The sequence below is a fragment of the Pristiophorus japonicus genome, chromosome 1 (assembly GCF_044704955.1).
Source record: "Pristiophorus japonicus isolate sPriJap1 chromosome 1, sPriJap1.hap1, whole genome shotgun sequence".
NCBI classification, from domain to species: Eukaryota; Metazoa; Chordata; class Chondrichthyes; family Pristiophoridae; genus Pristiophorus; species Pristiophorus japonicus.
In genome coordinates, this window is record NC_091977.1 from 491,756,488 (window position 1) to 491,770,875 (window position 14,388).

The window sequence follows — 14,388 nt, forward strand, 5'->3', positions numbered from 1 at the left end:
ATTCAATGACCCAGCTTCCACAGCTCTCTTAGGCAGCGGATTCCACAGATTTGCAACCCTCTGAGAGAAGAAATTCCTCCTCATCTCAGTTTTAAATGGGCAGCCCCTTATTCTAAGATTATATCCTCTAGTTCTAGTCTCCGCTTTCAGTGGAAACATCCTCTCTGCATCCACCTTGTCAAGCCCCCTCTTCTATCCATGTTAATATATTACCTCCAAGAAGGGAGGAACCAGAGAGTCGGAGCTAATGGCAGTTTCTCTGAATTATTGGATGTGGTTAGTGAAGTTCCAAAGCGATCTATTCTAGGACTGCTTCTGTTCACTGAGTACATCAATGATTTGGATATATGGCTAGAGGGAACAGTGTCCAAATTTACAGATGATACGAAATAGGAGGCATATTTAATAATTCTGAGAACCAAAGGAAAGTGCGAGGGAATATTGAAAAGATGTTGGAATGAGCAAAAGTGGACGATGTAATTCAATGTTAGTAAATGTGAGGTAGTACATTTTGGGAAAAAAACAATAATTATACTTTGAATGGAGAAAGGTTGTGTGGTGTGGAAGAGCAGAAGGATTTGGGGTTCAAGTTCACAAGACATTAAAAGTAACATCTCAAGTGGATAAGGCCCTAAAGAAAGTTTGTGGAATGTTGGAATTTATAAAAAGAGGTATAGAATATAAAAGTTGAGATGTAATGGTGAATCTATATAAAACTTTAGTAAGACCACAGTTGGAGTGTTGTGTGCAGTTTTGGGTTCCACGTAATGGGAAGGAAGTTGAGGTAAAGGAGAGGATACAACACAGATTCTCGAGAATATTACCTGATATGGAACAAAGACTTGAAAATGTCTTATTAAAACATTTTCATTAAAACAGAGGATGTTAAGGGGTGATTTGATAGATTTGTTTAAAACTATGAAGAGCTGAGACAGTAAATAGAAACGTTGAAAAAGGGATCTAGAATGAGGAAGCGTAGATTTAAGATTAAAAATAAGATGTTTAAAAGAGCAGGAGACACTTTTTCACAGAGATAGTCCTGAGGCTGTGGAATGCATTACCAGAGTTGATGATTGAAGCAGATCATGTCAACATTTAAGAATATGTTAGGTGGTTACGAAATTGGGATCAAGGGATATGGGAACAAGGTGTGCAAAGATATTAGGACCACTGCCAATGTGGCGATATAAACACCAAAAATGGACTGGTTGGCCTGAATAACCTCTTTTCTTGTAATTTTCTGTTTATATTTATTATAATAGGCCTTGACTCAGTGATAATACTCTTAACCTCTTTATTTTCTTTTGCACTTTTCCCCTTCGTTTGTCAAATTCTCTGCATCTTACTATTTTCAAAATCATGTTTCTCTTTCTATCGTGGGGTGGCTAAGAATTAACCTGATTGATTATGTTGCTGGACATAGCATTCATTGAAGATGTATTTTGCTTTAAAGAGGATGTTTCTGATTTCACTAGAAATACTGAACATTGAGAATTGTCACAAACGGCTTAACAATGTGTGTACGTATGGAGATCTATATGTTGTGTGCTAATTATTGTGAGGCAGAGCTGGAGCCTCCGAAGGTAGGTCACAGACGAAACCTTCTAGTGTAAAAAGGCCTATTAGTGACACGTAATCTCCAGCAAATTCTCACAAATGTTTGCAAGTTTATTTTTGAAATGTCTTTCTTTTTCTCTTCATTTGCCACCCATTTCTCTCATTCTATCTTTCCCTTTTCTTTCAGTTCGTGTTTCTTTGCTGTCACCTCTTTCTCTGGTTATATTTTATAAATTGGCTCTCTTCTCACAGCATCTGTCTAATTTCAAATTGTCTTCTCTCCCCCATAACTAGTCACAGCACTCCAAAAGTAATTCATTGTGGGAATCATTTTGAGACATTTGTTTGTAATAAGGCACACTATATAATGATTATTCTTTACTGTCTTTCTCCTCCAGCCCTCGCCGTTTGTCCTACCTAGCATTCGTTTTTGCCTCATATTTCTCTCTTTCACACCTTTTCAATCATTTCCTTTTTATTTGAATTCTCCATTTATCTCTAGATGTCGCTGTTTTTCATTCTTTCAAACACTTTTTTCCCTCTCTCTCTCTCCCACCCCCCGATCCTGTAATATTTCAGATTCCTGTCTCTGATCTCTTTCCGGCTATGTGTGTATGTGCTGTTTCCTCTGGGCTCGGCGCTACCATTCGACCGTGTCGATTTCATTTGGACTAAAATTGACAAAAAAACAAAGTGGGGGAGGGGGAATATATATGTATATGTGTGTGTGTATATATATATATATGTGTGTGTATTTCCAGCAGTGCTCAGCCATCTTCAGTGCGTCTGCCAGTACAACCGAGGATTTGACAGAAAGGGGAAGAACGTCCAGACATCCAGGAAGCAGTCAAGGATCCAACACCGCAACATTGAAGCAATTTCATTGGCAATTTTTTTCCACGTTTAATTCTATGAATATATACTAGTGGAGGGAACCCCACTTACCTTCCCTGGCCAACAGGTTTGCAGCGAACAATAAAAGCAGGGAAAAGGGGGCAGTTTAGAATTCTAATTTCAAACGTGTTTTTTTCTTGTTCAATCAAATCGGGTTTATTTACTTTTCTTAAATTAAAAACAATCTCTTGGATGATGCTCTGAAGATGTCAGCGTCCAGAGTCGGTTTTCCAAATGGATTTTTGCTGGAAGATGGGAGGATGGAGGCAGAAGTTAGCACGATCATCCGAAACTTAGAACTGGGAACTGTCATGACTTTGTATTATCAGAAAAAATCCCAGCGACCGGAGAGAAAAACTTTCCAGGTTAAACTAGAAACCAGGCAGATCACCTGGTGCAGGACGTGCGAAAAAATCGAAGGGGAAAGTAAGTAAAACAAACACTTGGAATGTTTTAATAGGATGTTGGGTGACAATCTGCAGGTACCAACCATCTAAGGGCTGAGATGGAACCATCAAAGCCAAGATGAGTGAAACCCCTTAAACTAAGAATGTGCTCCAGTGTGGGACAGATACACACTTTACATTGCTTACTTTCTCTGTTTTATTGCTTTTTTGTGGTGATGGGATGTCACTGTTAATAACATTGAACGACCAATTGAGCTATCTAACTTGAACAGAAACTATATTCAGGGCGATATGGGATAGATGTTATACCCTGTCCCACGTGTGTGTGGTAACTATATATTCAATGCCATATTATGATCTCTGTTAAAAATAGCTATCAATGTATTTCTCAAATGAAGACAAATACTGAGATTTACTCTGAATCAATGCCTTAGACAGTAATTGACTTTAAGCCATTAATTGCTCTTACAATATAGTGACCTCCAATTGTTCAATTTGTAACAGCAGTATCATTTGATTGATGGTATATGTTGTTGGATCATAAAGGATGTGTTTTTGTTTTTAATTAACACTAACTCAAATAGTGGATCCCAATAGAATTTGGAATTCCTTTCTTCTGATTGAGTCTGCAGTACTGATTCAGATTTCCCTCTTCTCCGAAGGTGCCAACTGTTGCTGAAGTATGGTTCTATGGGTGCTGGTTGCCCTCTTGGTACCTCACCCTAGTGGCCATTCTTCAAAGTGAGCTTAGCTAATTAATGTCAGCACTGTGTTCGACCACTGAGATCAGCTAACTCAGGGCAACTAGAAGAATCAAGCAGTCTTACACAGTATTTACAGCACAGAAACAGGTCCACGTTGGTGTTTATACTCCACACAAGTCTCCTCCCACCCTTTATCTGACTCCATCAAAGTATCCCTCTATTCCTTGCTCTCTCATTTTTTTATCTAGCTTCTCCTTAATTGCATCAACTACTCCTTGTGGTAGCGAGATCCATATTCTAACCAATCTAGTTTCTCCTGAATTCCCTACTGGATTTATTAATGACTATCTTATATTTATGGGCCCTAGTTCTAGTCTCCCCTGCAAACCTCATGTGTATAGCTCAGCTACTTATTATATACACTTGTCAGGCAGTTGGGAGAGCTGGAGTCATATTTCTGAAAGGCATTTACCTTTGGTTATCTATCGCACCCCCTGTTCATGTTTTGCCTGCAACATGCAGAAGGGTTGTCTGAAGCCAAACCTGATTGCAGATTGAAAGGTCGTAAATAAAACAGGAGCCGCTTGGATTCATAAATAGTTCTCAAGATCATCCATATAAGTTATTTATTTAGTAAGTTAGTTATTATTAATATATAACTAGAGTAAACATCTAACAGTTTTAAAGCACATTTTCATGGAGCACTGAAATTGAATCCGGATCTAGAAGATTCTACTCCTTAATTAACCAGCAGTGGGCTGAAAATCTAAGTGAACTCCCAGCTGACAAGTAACATTAGTATATAAATAGTCTGGAATTGTCTTTACCTAAGCCGAACCAGTACTAATGTCCTTGCCAACAGGATTTATACTAATAAGGCAGGGATAGCAGCAAATCAGAGATTATGGTTGAGGGGTTAAAAACAAGTATAGTGAAAGAGGCAGATCAATGAAAACTCCCCAACCCACGACTTCTACAACCTAGAAGGACAAGGGTGGCAGGTGCAAGGGAACACCATCACCGCCAAGTTCCCCCCAAATCACATAGCATCCTGACTTGGGACACATATCGGTGTTCCTTCAATGTTACTGAGTCAAAATCCTGGAACTCCCTAGCGAACAGCACCGTGGGAGTAACTTCACCACATGGACTGTAGTTGTTCAAGAAGGTGACTAAACAAGGGCAACTAGGAATGGGCAATAAATGCTGGCCTTACCAGCAACATCCACATCCCGTGAATGAATAGATTTTTAAAACCCACAAAGGGCAGTATGGAGAGATATTAATGAAAAGGATAGGGAAAAAATGAATAATTAAAATAAAGAAGGGAAATAGGTACTGAGGAGAATGGAAGTTCAGTTACTGACCGGGATTTTGCTCACCTCGGCGGGTCTGGAGTGGTGGCGGTGGCGGATCGCGGCCCGCTGATGGCTCCATCCCGCTGTCTAAAATGAATTTACATTGATAGGGCTTGTTAAGCCCACCCAGCGCGTTTCCCGGGCCAATTAGAGGAAGCGGGTCTGATGACATAATTCATGATCCGACGTCAGCTGGTATCCTTAAAGGGACCATGGCCAACTTTCTTTTGCCATTTGTGCTGTCAGTGTTCTACGGCATTGAAGTGCTGCAAACACTGAAAAGCACTGCACAGAGGCAGAGGGCTGCACCCGGGTTCTCCCATGACTCCCTCCATATGCTTATGGAGGGAGTCGGAGCACACAGAGAGGTCCTCTCCCTTCTGATGGGGGAAGAGACCAGCCCAGGAGACCAACACAGCCTGGTTGCACATTGCACAGGAGGGCACAAGCAGGGATGTGGTCAGGAAGAACTGGGTGCAGTGGCACCAAACATTTCAGTGATCTCAGTAGATCACAAAACGTTAGTACAAAGCCACACTCAACCTCATCCTGCTGCATCTCATCACATCCCCATCACTCTGCCTTCCTTACCCTAACCCTGCACATCCTTACTCACACCAATTTTCACCCTCCAATTAAATATTGGGAAGACCGAAGCTATTGTTTTCGGTCCTGAATCACTGACACCATCCTCTCCTCAACATCTGTCTGAAACTGAACCACACTATTTGTAACCCTTGGTGTCATATTTGACCCTGAAATGAGCTTTCGACCACATTTCCGCAGCATAACTAAGACCGCCTATTTCCACCTCCGTAACATCACCCACCTCTGCCCTTGCCTCAGCTCATCCACTACTGAAACCCTCAGCCATGCCTTTGTTACCTCTAGACTTAACCATTCCAACGCATTCCTGGCTGGCCTCTCACATTCTACCCTATGTAAACTTGAGGTCATCCAAAACTCAGCAGCCCGTGCCCTAATTCGCACCAAGTCCTGCTCACCCACCACCATTGTGCTCGCTGACCTATATTGGCTCCAGCTTTTCGTCACCTGCTCTAATTTTTCCTTATGTGGCTCGTGTCAATTTTTATGTCTCATAATACTCCTGTGAAGCACCTTGGGATGTTTTACTATATTAAAGGCTCTATATAAATACAGGTTGTTGTTGTTGTTGCACCTCCACCCATTTTTCCCTATCTACATTATCACATCCCCATCTCACTAGCCACCCCTCACATCACCCTCATCCTAAGTGCAATCATACCAACTAACTACACACAAGGGTAGCCACTTGGGTTTTTTTATCCAATGTTTATGTAAAGTTTCTATTAATGTGGTGTCAAACATTGAAATCTTTATTTTCAACACTTTCCGGTCTTGGAAAAATTTGTGTGCACCTTTAGAAGTGACTTAGTGAGTTGCAGTGAATGGTCAGACATAATGGTACCCTCTGCAATGGTGATGAGTGTGAAAGGATTGGCTTGGTCATTTTAGGGATGCTTTATGATGTTGGTGTGGGTTGGTGTCAACCTGGCACATCATGTGGCAGCCTGGGTGTACAGCGTAAAGTTAAATAAATCTGGCCACGATGAGACTATCCCTGGTCTCCCGGGCAGTAATATGATGCTGATGCCCTCTGTCCTGTGCAGCATCAGATGATTGCGGAGAAGGTTGGTGTTGTTGTTGGTGCTGCTGGTGTGCCTGTGTTGCTGGTGTTGAGATTCATCGTGGTCCGATTCTGAGGACAATATAAACAACACCCATGCTGATGGAATAGATGGCAGGTGACAGAAGTACAGATGACAGAAGCGATGTGTCAATGGGGAGAGAGGTACTGAGGTGAGACAGGATGGAGATTTGTGGAAAGACTTGCAGCATGGTGAATCTATTGTGGAAATGCAGTGAGGAAGAGCTTGTGGCTGAGGGAAGATATTTCTGTAAGGTGGGAGCTTTTACTGTACATTTGAAGCAAATAATCAGCTGGAGCAATGGCCACTGAACTCCCGCCTCAGGTTAACAAACATGGTAATTGAACAGCGTGGTTACCATGGCCATGAAGTTACAGATAAAAAGTAAGGTTTAAAAAAAACCCTGTTAAGGGTCTGGTAAGTACATTATAATTCGTTTATTAGGGTCGCCCGTCGCTAGCTGTAGGGTCTGCTCAGCGCTGACAGACCCAACATTTCCGATCCGCTGTCAAAAAAAACACTTTCCCACCCAACCTGCCACCAACAAGAAAGGAAATAAAGGGAACAAAGGGAAGAAAGGGTAGGAAGGAATGAAGAAAGGAAGGAAATAATCACCTCTTCAAAATGCAACTTTTCCCCAAGTCCGTCTCTCCTTCTCTTGTATTTTCTTTTCATTGTTTCCACAAGTTAAGTTTCAATGCAATGTTGCTAAGTATAAGAACATAAGATCATAAGAAATAGGAGCAGGAGTAGGCCATTCAGCCCTTCAAGCCTGCTCTGCCATTCAATAAGATCATGGCTGATTTCCATTGATGGCTGACTGCCAGTGCGGGCAGATACAGCAGGAGTGGCGAGGTCGGGACGAAGGATCGGCAAGAGTTCGTAGAAGGATGTGATTGGGGCCCAGGAGAGGGGAGAGTCTGGGGCCCAAAAGAGGCGAGGGCCCAGGGGCAGCACGGGCCAGCCCAAACTGCAATATGTTTGCGCACTAGGTCCGTGCAGCAGAGCTGGTCTCCAGTCGACTTGGTTAATCCTTGCCACTGGACCAAGACATAGCTCTGCCAAGCCCATGTGGTGGCTGGGGTGAAACGGCCACCACATGTTAAAAAAGTCCACGCACAGGCATCTTCCACCCTTCAAGATGTAGTTCGGGATCCGCAATATTCGGTCCCTTCATTGAAACACCTGTGAACTCACCCCTTTTCGGTGTGGAAGCAAGTCATCCTCGTTTCGAGGGACTGCCTATGATGACAATGATGGCTGATGTTCTAATTCAACTCCACTTTCCTGCATTATCCGCATATTCCTTAATATGCATAAAGTTAATTTAGAAGAGTTCAAAAAAATTGTGCCCTGGAAAAAGTGAGTATGATTTATGCTTACAGCAGGACACAGTACATGTTACTTAAGGATATTTTGCAATAAAGCAAAACAGCAGGACAAAGCATGTCAGACAGACCTGTAACATTAAAGCATGACAGCAGGACAAAGTGAGTCACAGACATCACAGATAGACTTGTTACATTAAAGCATGAGCGGCACCATACACGTCAAAATGGACGAGTTAAAAATGAGCAGGAGAGCCCACATCACAGACATTAAAATGGTACAACAGGACAACAATAATTTACATTTGTATAGCACCAAATGTTCCAAGGCACTTCACAGAAGTGTAATCGAACAAAAATTGACGCAGAGCCAAAGAAGGAGACACTAGAACAGGTGACCAAAAACTTGATAAAAGAAGTCGGTTTTTAAACAGCAATGGTGGGGCAAAAGAGGTGAGGGATGCACAAGTGATTGACTGTGCATGCCATAGACATACCTTTTACATTACATGTGAAGCATGATATTGTTTTCAATTAACAAGGCTAGGTAATGAGATAAGGCCCACTCCACATGATGGTAACAGCCAAGGTTGAAAATAATATGGGAGAAATAGAATGAAGCAAGAAGTAGTGGCAAGGTGACTCCGAGCTCAGCTGTAAGAAGCCTCCAGACTGCAGAATATGACTGTTCCACAGTTTTCCGTTCCTGAGAAAGGATGAGTTAGAATAGGAGATAGCGTGTTGAGTGTCCATTTCAACAAAATGAGAGTGCAGAGAGCATAGGAACAACAATTTAAACAATAAAACAAGCTTTTAGCTGTTATGCCCCAAGTGTTGACACGTTAGAGAGGACTGACACTTTAGAGGGGACTGGATGACTGCCAGCATATTACAGTGTAGTTATTAAAGCAGTTCAGATGATACCATGAGAGCAAAAGCTCCATCAGTTCATTCATCAGCTGAACCTGGAGGGTTATATTAAATGGTGAGATACCGAGAAGATCATCACCTTCCAAATAATAGATATAAGCAGTAATTTTACGAATTAGTGATCCTAGAAATGGCTTTACATATCAGGATTATGGTCGAGTATCATTTTTCGTCCATTAATTTTTACAGGAGTCGTGTGCCCGAATTCTCAATAACTGATCTCTGCAGATGGAGCCCCGCACTCTATGCAGACCAAATCTCTGCTGCCCATATCCTAATTCATACCATCTACACGATGCACTGCAGCAACTCACCAAGGCTTCTTCGACAGCACCTCCCAAACCCACAAATTCTACCACCTAGAAGGACAAGGGCAGCAGATGCATGGGAACATTATCACCTCTAAGTTCCCCTCCAAGTTGCACACCATCCTGACTTGGAAATACATTACCGTTCCTTCCTTGTTGCTGGGTCAAAATCCTGGAACTCTCTCCCTAACAGCGCTTTGGGAGTACCTTCACCACAAGAACTGTAGCGATTCAAGAAAGTGGCTCACCACCACCTTCTCAAGAGCATTTAAGGATGGGCAATAAATGCTGGCCTTGCCAACAACGCACACATCCTAGGAACGAATTATTTTAAAAAGGTCGTGTTTACCCATCACTCCTGTGCTCGCTGACCTACATTGGCTCCCAGGCGACCAACATTTAAACAAAAAATTCTCATCCTCATGTTCAAATCCCTCCATGGATTCACCTCTCCCTATCTCTGTACCCTCCTCCAGCTCTACAACCCTCCAAAAACTCTTAAGTTCCTCCAACTCTGGCCTCTTTTCCATACCCCGATTCCATCGACTCACCATTTGTAACCGTACCTTCAGTCAACTAAAACCTAAACTCTGGAATTCCCTCCCCAAACATCTTCGCCTCTCTACCTTTAACATTGTGTTTAAAACTTAGTTCTTTCACTAAGCATTTGGTCAACGATCCTAATGTCTCCTTTAGCCCAGTGTCAATTTCTGTCTGATTACGCTCCTGTGACGCACCTTGGGATGTTTTACTACATTAAAGGTGCTATATAAATACAAATTGTCATTTTTATATTCTAAATTCAAAAGTCTGCGTTTGTGGGATTTACTTTATCGGTGCACTAAGTCATTCCTAGGATATGGAACCTTGCTAACAAACCCTTCTTTAAGTCAAATAAGGCTGCATATGGCTCTTTTTGCTACCGAGGCCTTTTAAGCTCAGCAAATGCTCTGGCCTGGCCCTGTTGTATGTTTCAATTCTAAGTTATTGCCAATTAAAAGTATCCAGCTTAAACTGCCAGAGTATTCTACATTTTCATTACTGCTACTATTTAGAGATTAATTTCTAGGTAGCTGAAAGAGTTCTGCCAATCCTATTGGTTAAGAGTAAGGATATTAATACATTCTATAAAGCTCCATCTTAGAAACAGCTCAATTGCCACAATTCACTTATTACATTGCAGTGTATTTGCTCATGAAAGTATCAGCAAATAGAACCAACCTATTCTAAAAGCATCCCCAACCCCATCTATGCTAATCAGTAACACTGTCCCACTGTATTTAGTAACCCAGCTCCACCCACTCACCAGTACCTCAGCCTCACAAACTCTAATTAACAATCACAGCCCCACAAACTTTATTTAGCTACCTCAGCACTAACTATTATAATTAGTAACCCCAGTTCCACCTATTCTAATTAGTAAAACCAGCCCCATCTATTCTAATTAATAATCCCAGTTCCACCTACTCTAATTAGTGATCCCAGCAACATCTTGTCTATTTAGTAACCAAAGACCACTTACTCAAAATAAAAATAAATCATCATCCATCTTGAAGTCTCCTCAGTATTAGTCTTTCAATGCCTTTCCTCTCTGCTTCCCATTCTCGATTTCTTCTGTTCTCCTGTATATGATTATCCTCTCCTTGCAACTCCCTTCCCTCTCCTCCCTCTCCTCCATTTTTGCTCAGCTTCCATTTCACCTCTCCCTATCCTTCTTTCCTCTCCTTCTGGCTGTCCTCAGTGTCCCACTCTCCCTCTCCTTCCTTCTCTCTTTGCTATTCTCTCTCCTCGCCTCTTCTTTTGTCTTTCCTCTTCTTCCTCTCTCTTCACTGTCTTTCTCTTCCCCACTCTAGCTTTAAATTTTCTAGCATGTTTATTAGCACATGATATCACCACACTGGATCCGGCGCCAGCCTCCTCCTCCTCTCTAACAAAAAAAAACAATTTATAAGCAGACAGGAAATATGTCAGTACGCACTAGAGTTAGGATGGCAAATCAGGCCTTAGTAAATATTAGCTTATATCTGGCCTTTGCTTTAGCAGGCTTGGAGATTTGGGTGTAGTTATATTTGCTTTCAATCCTATCCTTCCTCAAGTTCCTGATTCTAAATATAGAAATAGTACACAAAGGTTATGATGGGGAGAGAGGATGTGACTGAATTATATAAAAAGTAAATACGCTCATAAGAATATAAGAACATAAGAAATAGGAGCAGGAGTAGGCCATACTCCGCCATTCAATAAGATCATGGCTGATCTGATCATGGACTCAGCTCCACTTTTCCGCCCACTCCCCATAACCCCTTAACCCCTTGTCATTTAAGAAACTGCCTATTTCTGGCTTAGCCGGTGAATTCCATAGATTTACAACCCTCTGAGAGAAGAAATTTCTCCTCATCTCTGCTTTAAATGGGCAGCCCCTTATTCTAAGATCATGCCCTCTAGTTCTAGTCTCCCCCATCAGTGGAAACATTCTCTCTGCATCCACTTTGTCAAGCTCCCTCATAATCTTATACGTTTCGATAAGATCACCTCTCATTCTTCTGAATTCCAATGAGTAGAGGCCCAACCTACTCAACCTTTCTTCATATGTCAACCCCCTCATCCCCGGAATCAACCTAGTGAACCTTCTCTGAACTGCCTCCAAAGCAAGTATATCCTTTCTTAAATATGGAAACCAAAACTGCACGCAGTATTCCAGGTGTGGCCTCACCAATACCCTGTATAACTGTAGCAAGATTTCCCCGCTTTTATACTCCATCCCCTTTGCAATGAGGGCCAAGATACCATTGACCTTCCTGATCACTTGCTGTACCTACATACTATCCTTTTGTGTTTCATGCACAAGTACCCCCAGGTCCCAAAGTACTGCGGCACTTTGCAATCTTTCTCCATTTAAATAATAACTTGCTCTTTGATTTCTTTCTGCCGAAGTGCATGACCTCACACATTCCAACATTATACTCCATCTGCCAAATTTTTGCCCACTCATTTAGCCTGTCATAAGAACATAAGAATTAGGAACAGGAGTAGGCCATCTAGCCCCTCGAGCCTGCTCCGCCATTCAACAAGATCATGGTTGATCTGGCCGTGGACTCAGCTCCACTTACCCACTCGCTCCCCGTAACCCTTAATTCCCTTATTGGTTAAAACCTGTCTTTTTGCAGATTTTTTGTGTCCTCCTCACACATTGCTTTTCCTTCCATCTTTGCATCGTCAGCAAACTTGGCTACGTTACACTCAGCCCCTTCTTCCAAGTTGTTAATATAGATTGTGAATAGTTGGGGTCCCAGCATTGATCCCTGCGGCACCCCACTAGTTACTGGTTGCCAACCAGAGAATGAACCATTTATCCCGACTCTCTGTTCTCATGAAGGGAAATGAAACCTTAATTATCAATCTGAGCCTCACTTACTTAAATTAACAACCCCACCCCCACAAACAGATATTGATAACTGAGCCCACCTACTCTAATTAGCAACTCCCCTTCCCTGCAATAATTAACAACCTCCCAGTCCCACCTACTCTGGTTAATAACTCAATAACTCCAACTTCATCTAATCTAATTAGTGACCTCTCCATAACTCTAGTGGGAGACTTTTAATTTTTCATCCAAAAGATGGCATCTACGACAGTACAACACTCCCTTAGTGCTCAGATTTCAGAATGGGACTTGAACCCATGAGCTTCTAACTCAAAGGTGAGAGCGCTACTAACTGAGCCACAGCTGATATTGAAAATGGTTCTATGAAAAAGCATTCGTGCCACTATCTCTCATAAAAACAGCAACATTTTGCATTTATATAGCATCTTTAAGGTAGTAAAGCATCCCAAAGTGTTTCATAGGTGTGTAATCAGACAAAATTTGGCATCAAAGCACATAAGGAGATAATAGGACAGGTGACCAAAAGCTTGGTCAAAGAGGTCAGTTATAAGGAGCATCTTAAAGGAGGGGAGAGGTTTAGGGAGCGAATCCCACAGCTTCGGGCCTAGACAGCTGAAGGCACAGCCACCAATAGTGGAGCGATTAAAATAGTGGATGCGCAAGAGGTCAGAATTAGAGGAATTCAGAGTTCTTGGAGAGTTGTAGGGCTGAATGAGGTTACAGAAATAGGGAGATGCAAGGCCATGGAGGGATTTGAACACAAGGATGAGAATTTTAAATTCGGGACATAGCTGGACCGGGAGTCAATGTAGGTCAACGTGCACAGGGGCACTGGGTGAACGGGACCGGGTGCGAGATAGGATACGGACAGCAAAGTTTGTAACCACATAGGCCAGCCATTTCTCAGAGGTGTCGGGCTTGACTTCTCCTGCTCTTCTGCAAATTGCATACTTCACCTTAGCATTGGGTTCTAAAATTTGCAGCCATCTGCCATTTGGAAAGACAAATTCATTTGCACTGGCCCAAGGAGTGGCTCAGCGAGTGCAGCATGAGGTCACAGAGAAGATCACTAGGGATAGGGAGCAGAGCGGATTGGTGGGAATGGAGTAGTCGCACCGTGGAAGCAACATAAATACAAATTGCAGATAAAACAACCAGACCTGTCAATCTATGAGGCTGCAATGGTCCCTAGGGCCAAGAGAGCAGCTCAGGAAGCTAAATTTAGGCAGAGGGATCATTAGAAATGCAAATTAATGGTAAGTGAATTCAGTGGAAATTTAAGGATGAAGATGAATAAAATTGGTTGTGCCAGACATAGTTTCAACGGTTTGCACAAGCCTTCCACAAACAGACTGCTGTCAGTAATGGCTTCTAACTTTCGTCTGACTTGGCAAAGCTGTAAGCACCTAATTGGAGAAAACAATTGGTCAGGTTACCATTGACCAATTGCTTATTATAAAGCGACAGTATATAATGGACCAATGAAGTTGCTAAAAGAAAACACTTGCATTTATATAACAGCTTTCATGCCTTCACGACATCTCAAAGTACTTTACGAGTAAAATACTTTTGAAGTGCAGTCACTGTTGAAATATAGGAAATGCAGCAGCCAATTTTCACACAGCAAGGTCTCACAAACAGCAATGTGATAATAACCAGATAATTGTATTTTTAGTGACGTTGATTGAGAGATAAATATTGGTTGGGACACCAAGGAGAACTCTCTTGCTCTTCTTCAAAATAGTATCACAGGATCTTTTACATCCACCTGAGAGGGCAGACAGGACTTCAGTTCAATTTTTCATCTAAAAGACAGCACCTCCAAC

At 42.1% G+C, this 14,388-nt stretch overlaps 1 protein-coding gene across 4 annotated transcripts in view; it reads left to right on the forward strand.

The window, feature by feature from the left end:
* Positions 1–2,176: 2,176 nt before the first annotated feature.
* Positions 2,177–14,388, forward strand: part of LOC139277169 (1-phosphatidylinositol 4,5-bisphosphate phosphodiesterase gamma-1-like) — a 273,993-nt gene continuing 261,781 nt past the window's right edge. For all 4 annotated transcript variants that reach the window (XM_070895279.1, XM_070895298.1, XM_070895271.1 and 1 more), the window contains exon 1: positions 2,177–2,877. In XM_070895279.1, coding sequence (XP_070751380.1) covers positions 2,658–2,877 — 220 coding nt within the window. In that variant the 5' untranslated portion in view covers positions 2,177–2,657. The remainder of the gene's footprint in view (positions 2,878–14,388) is intronic.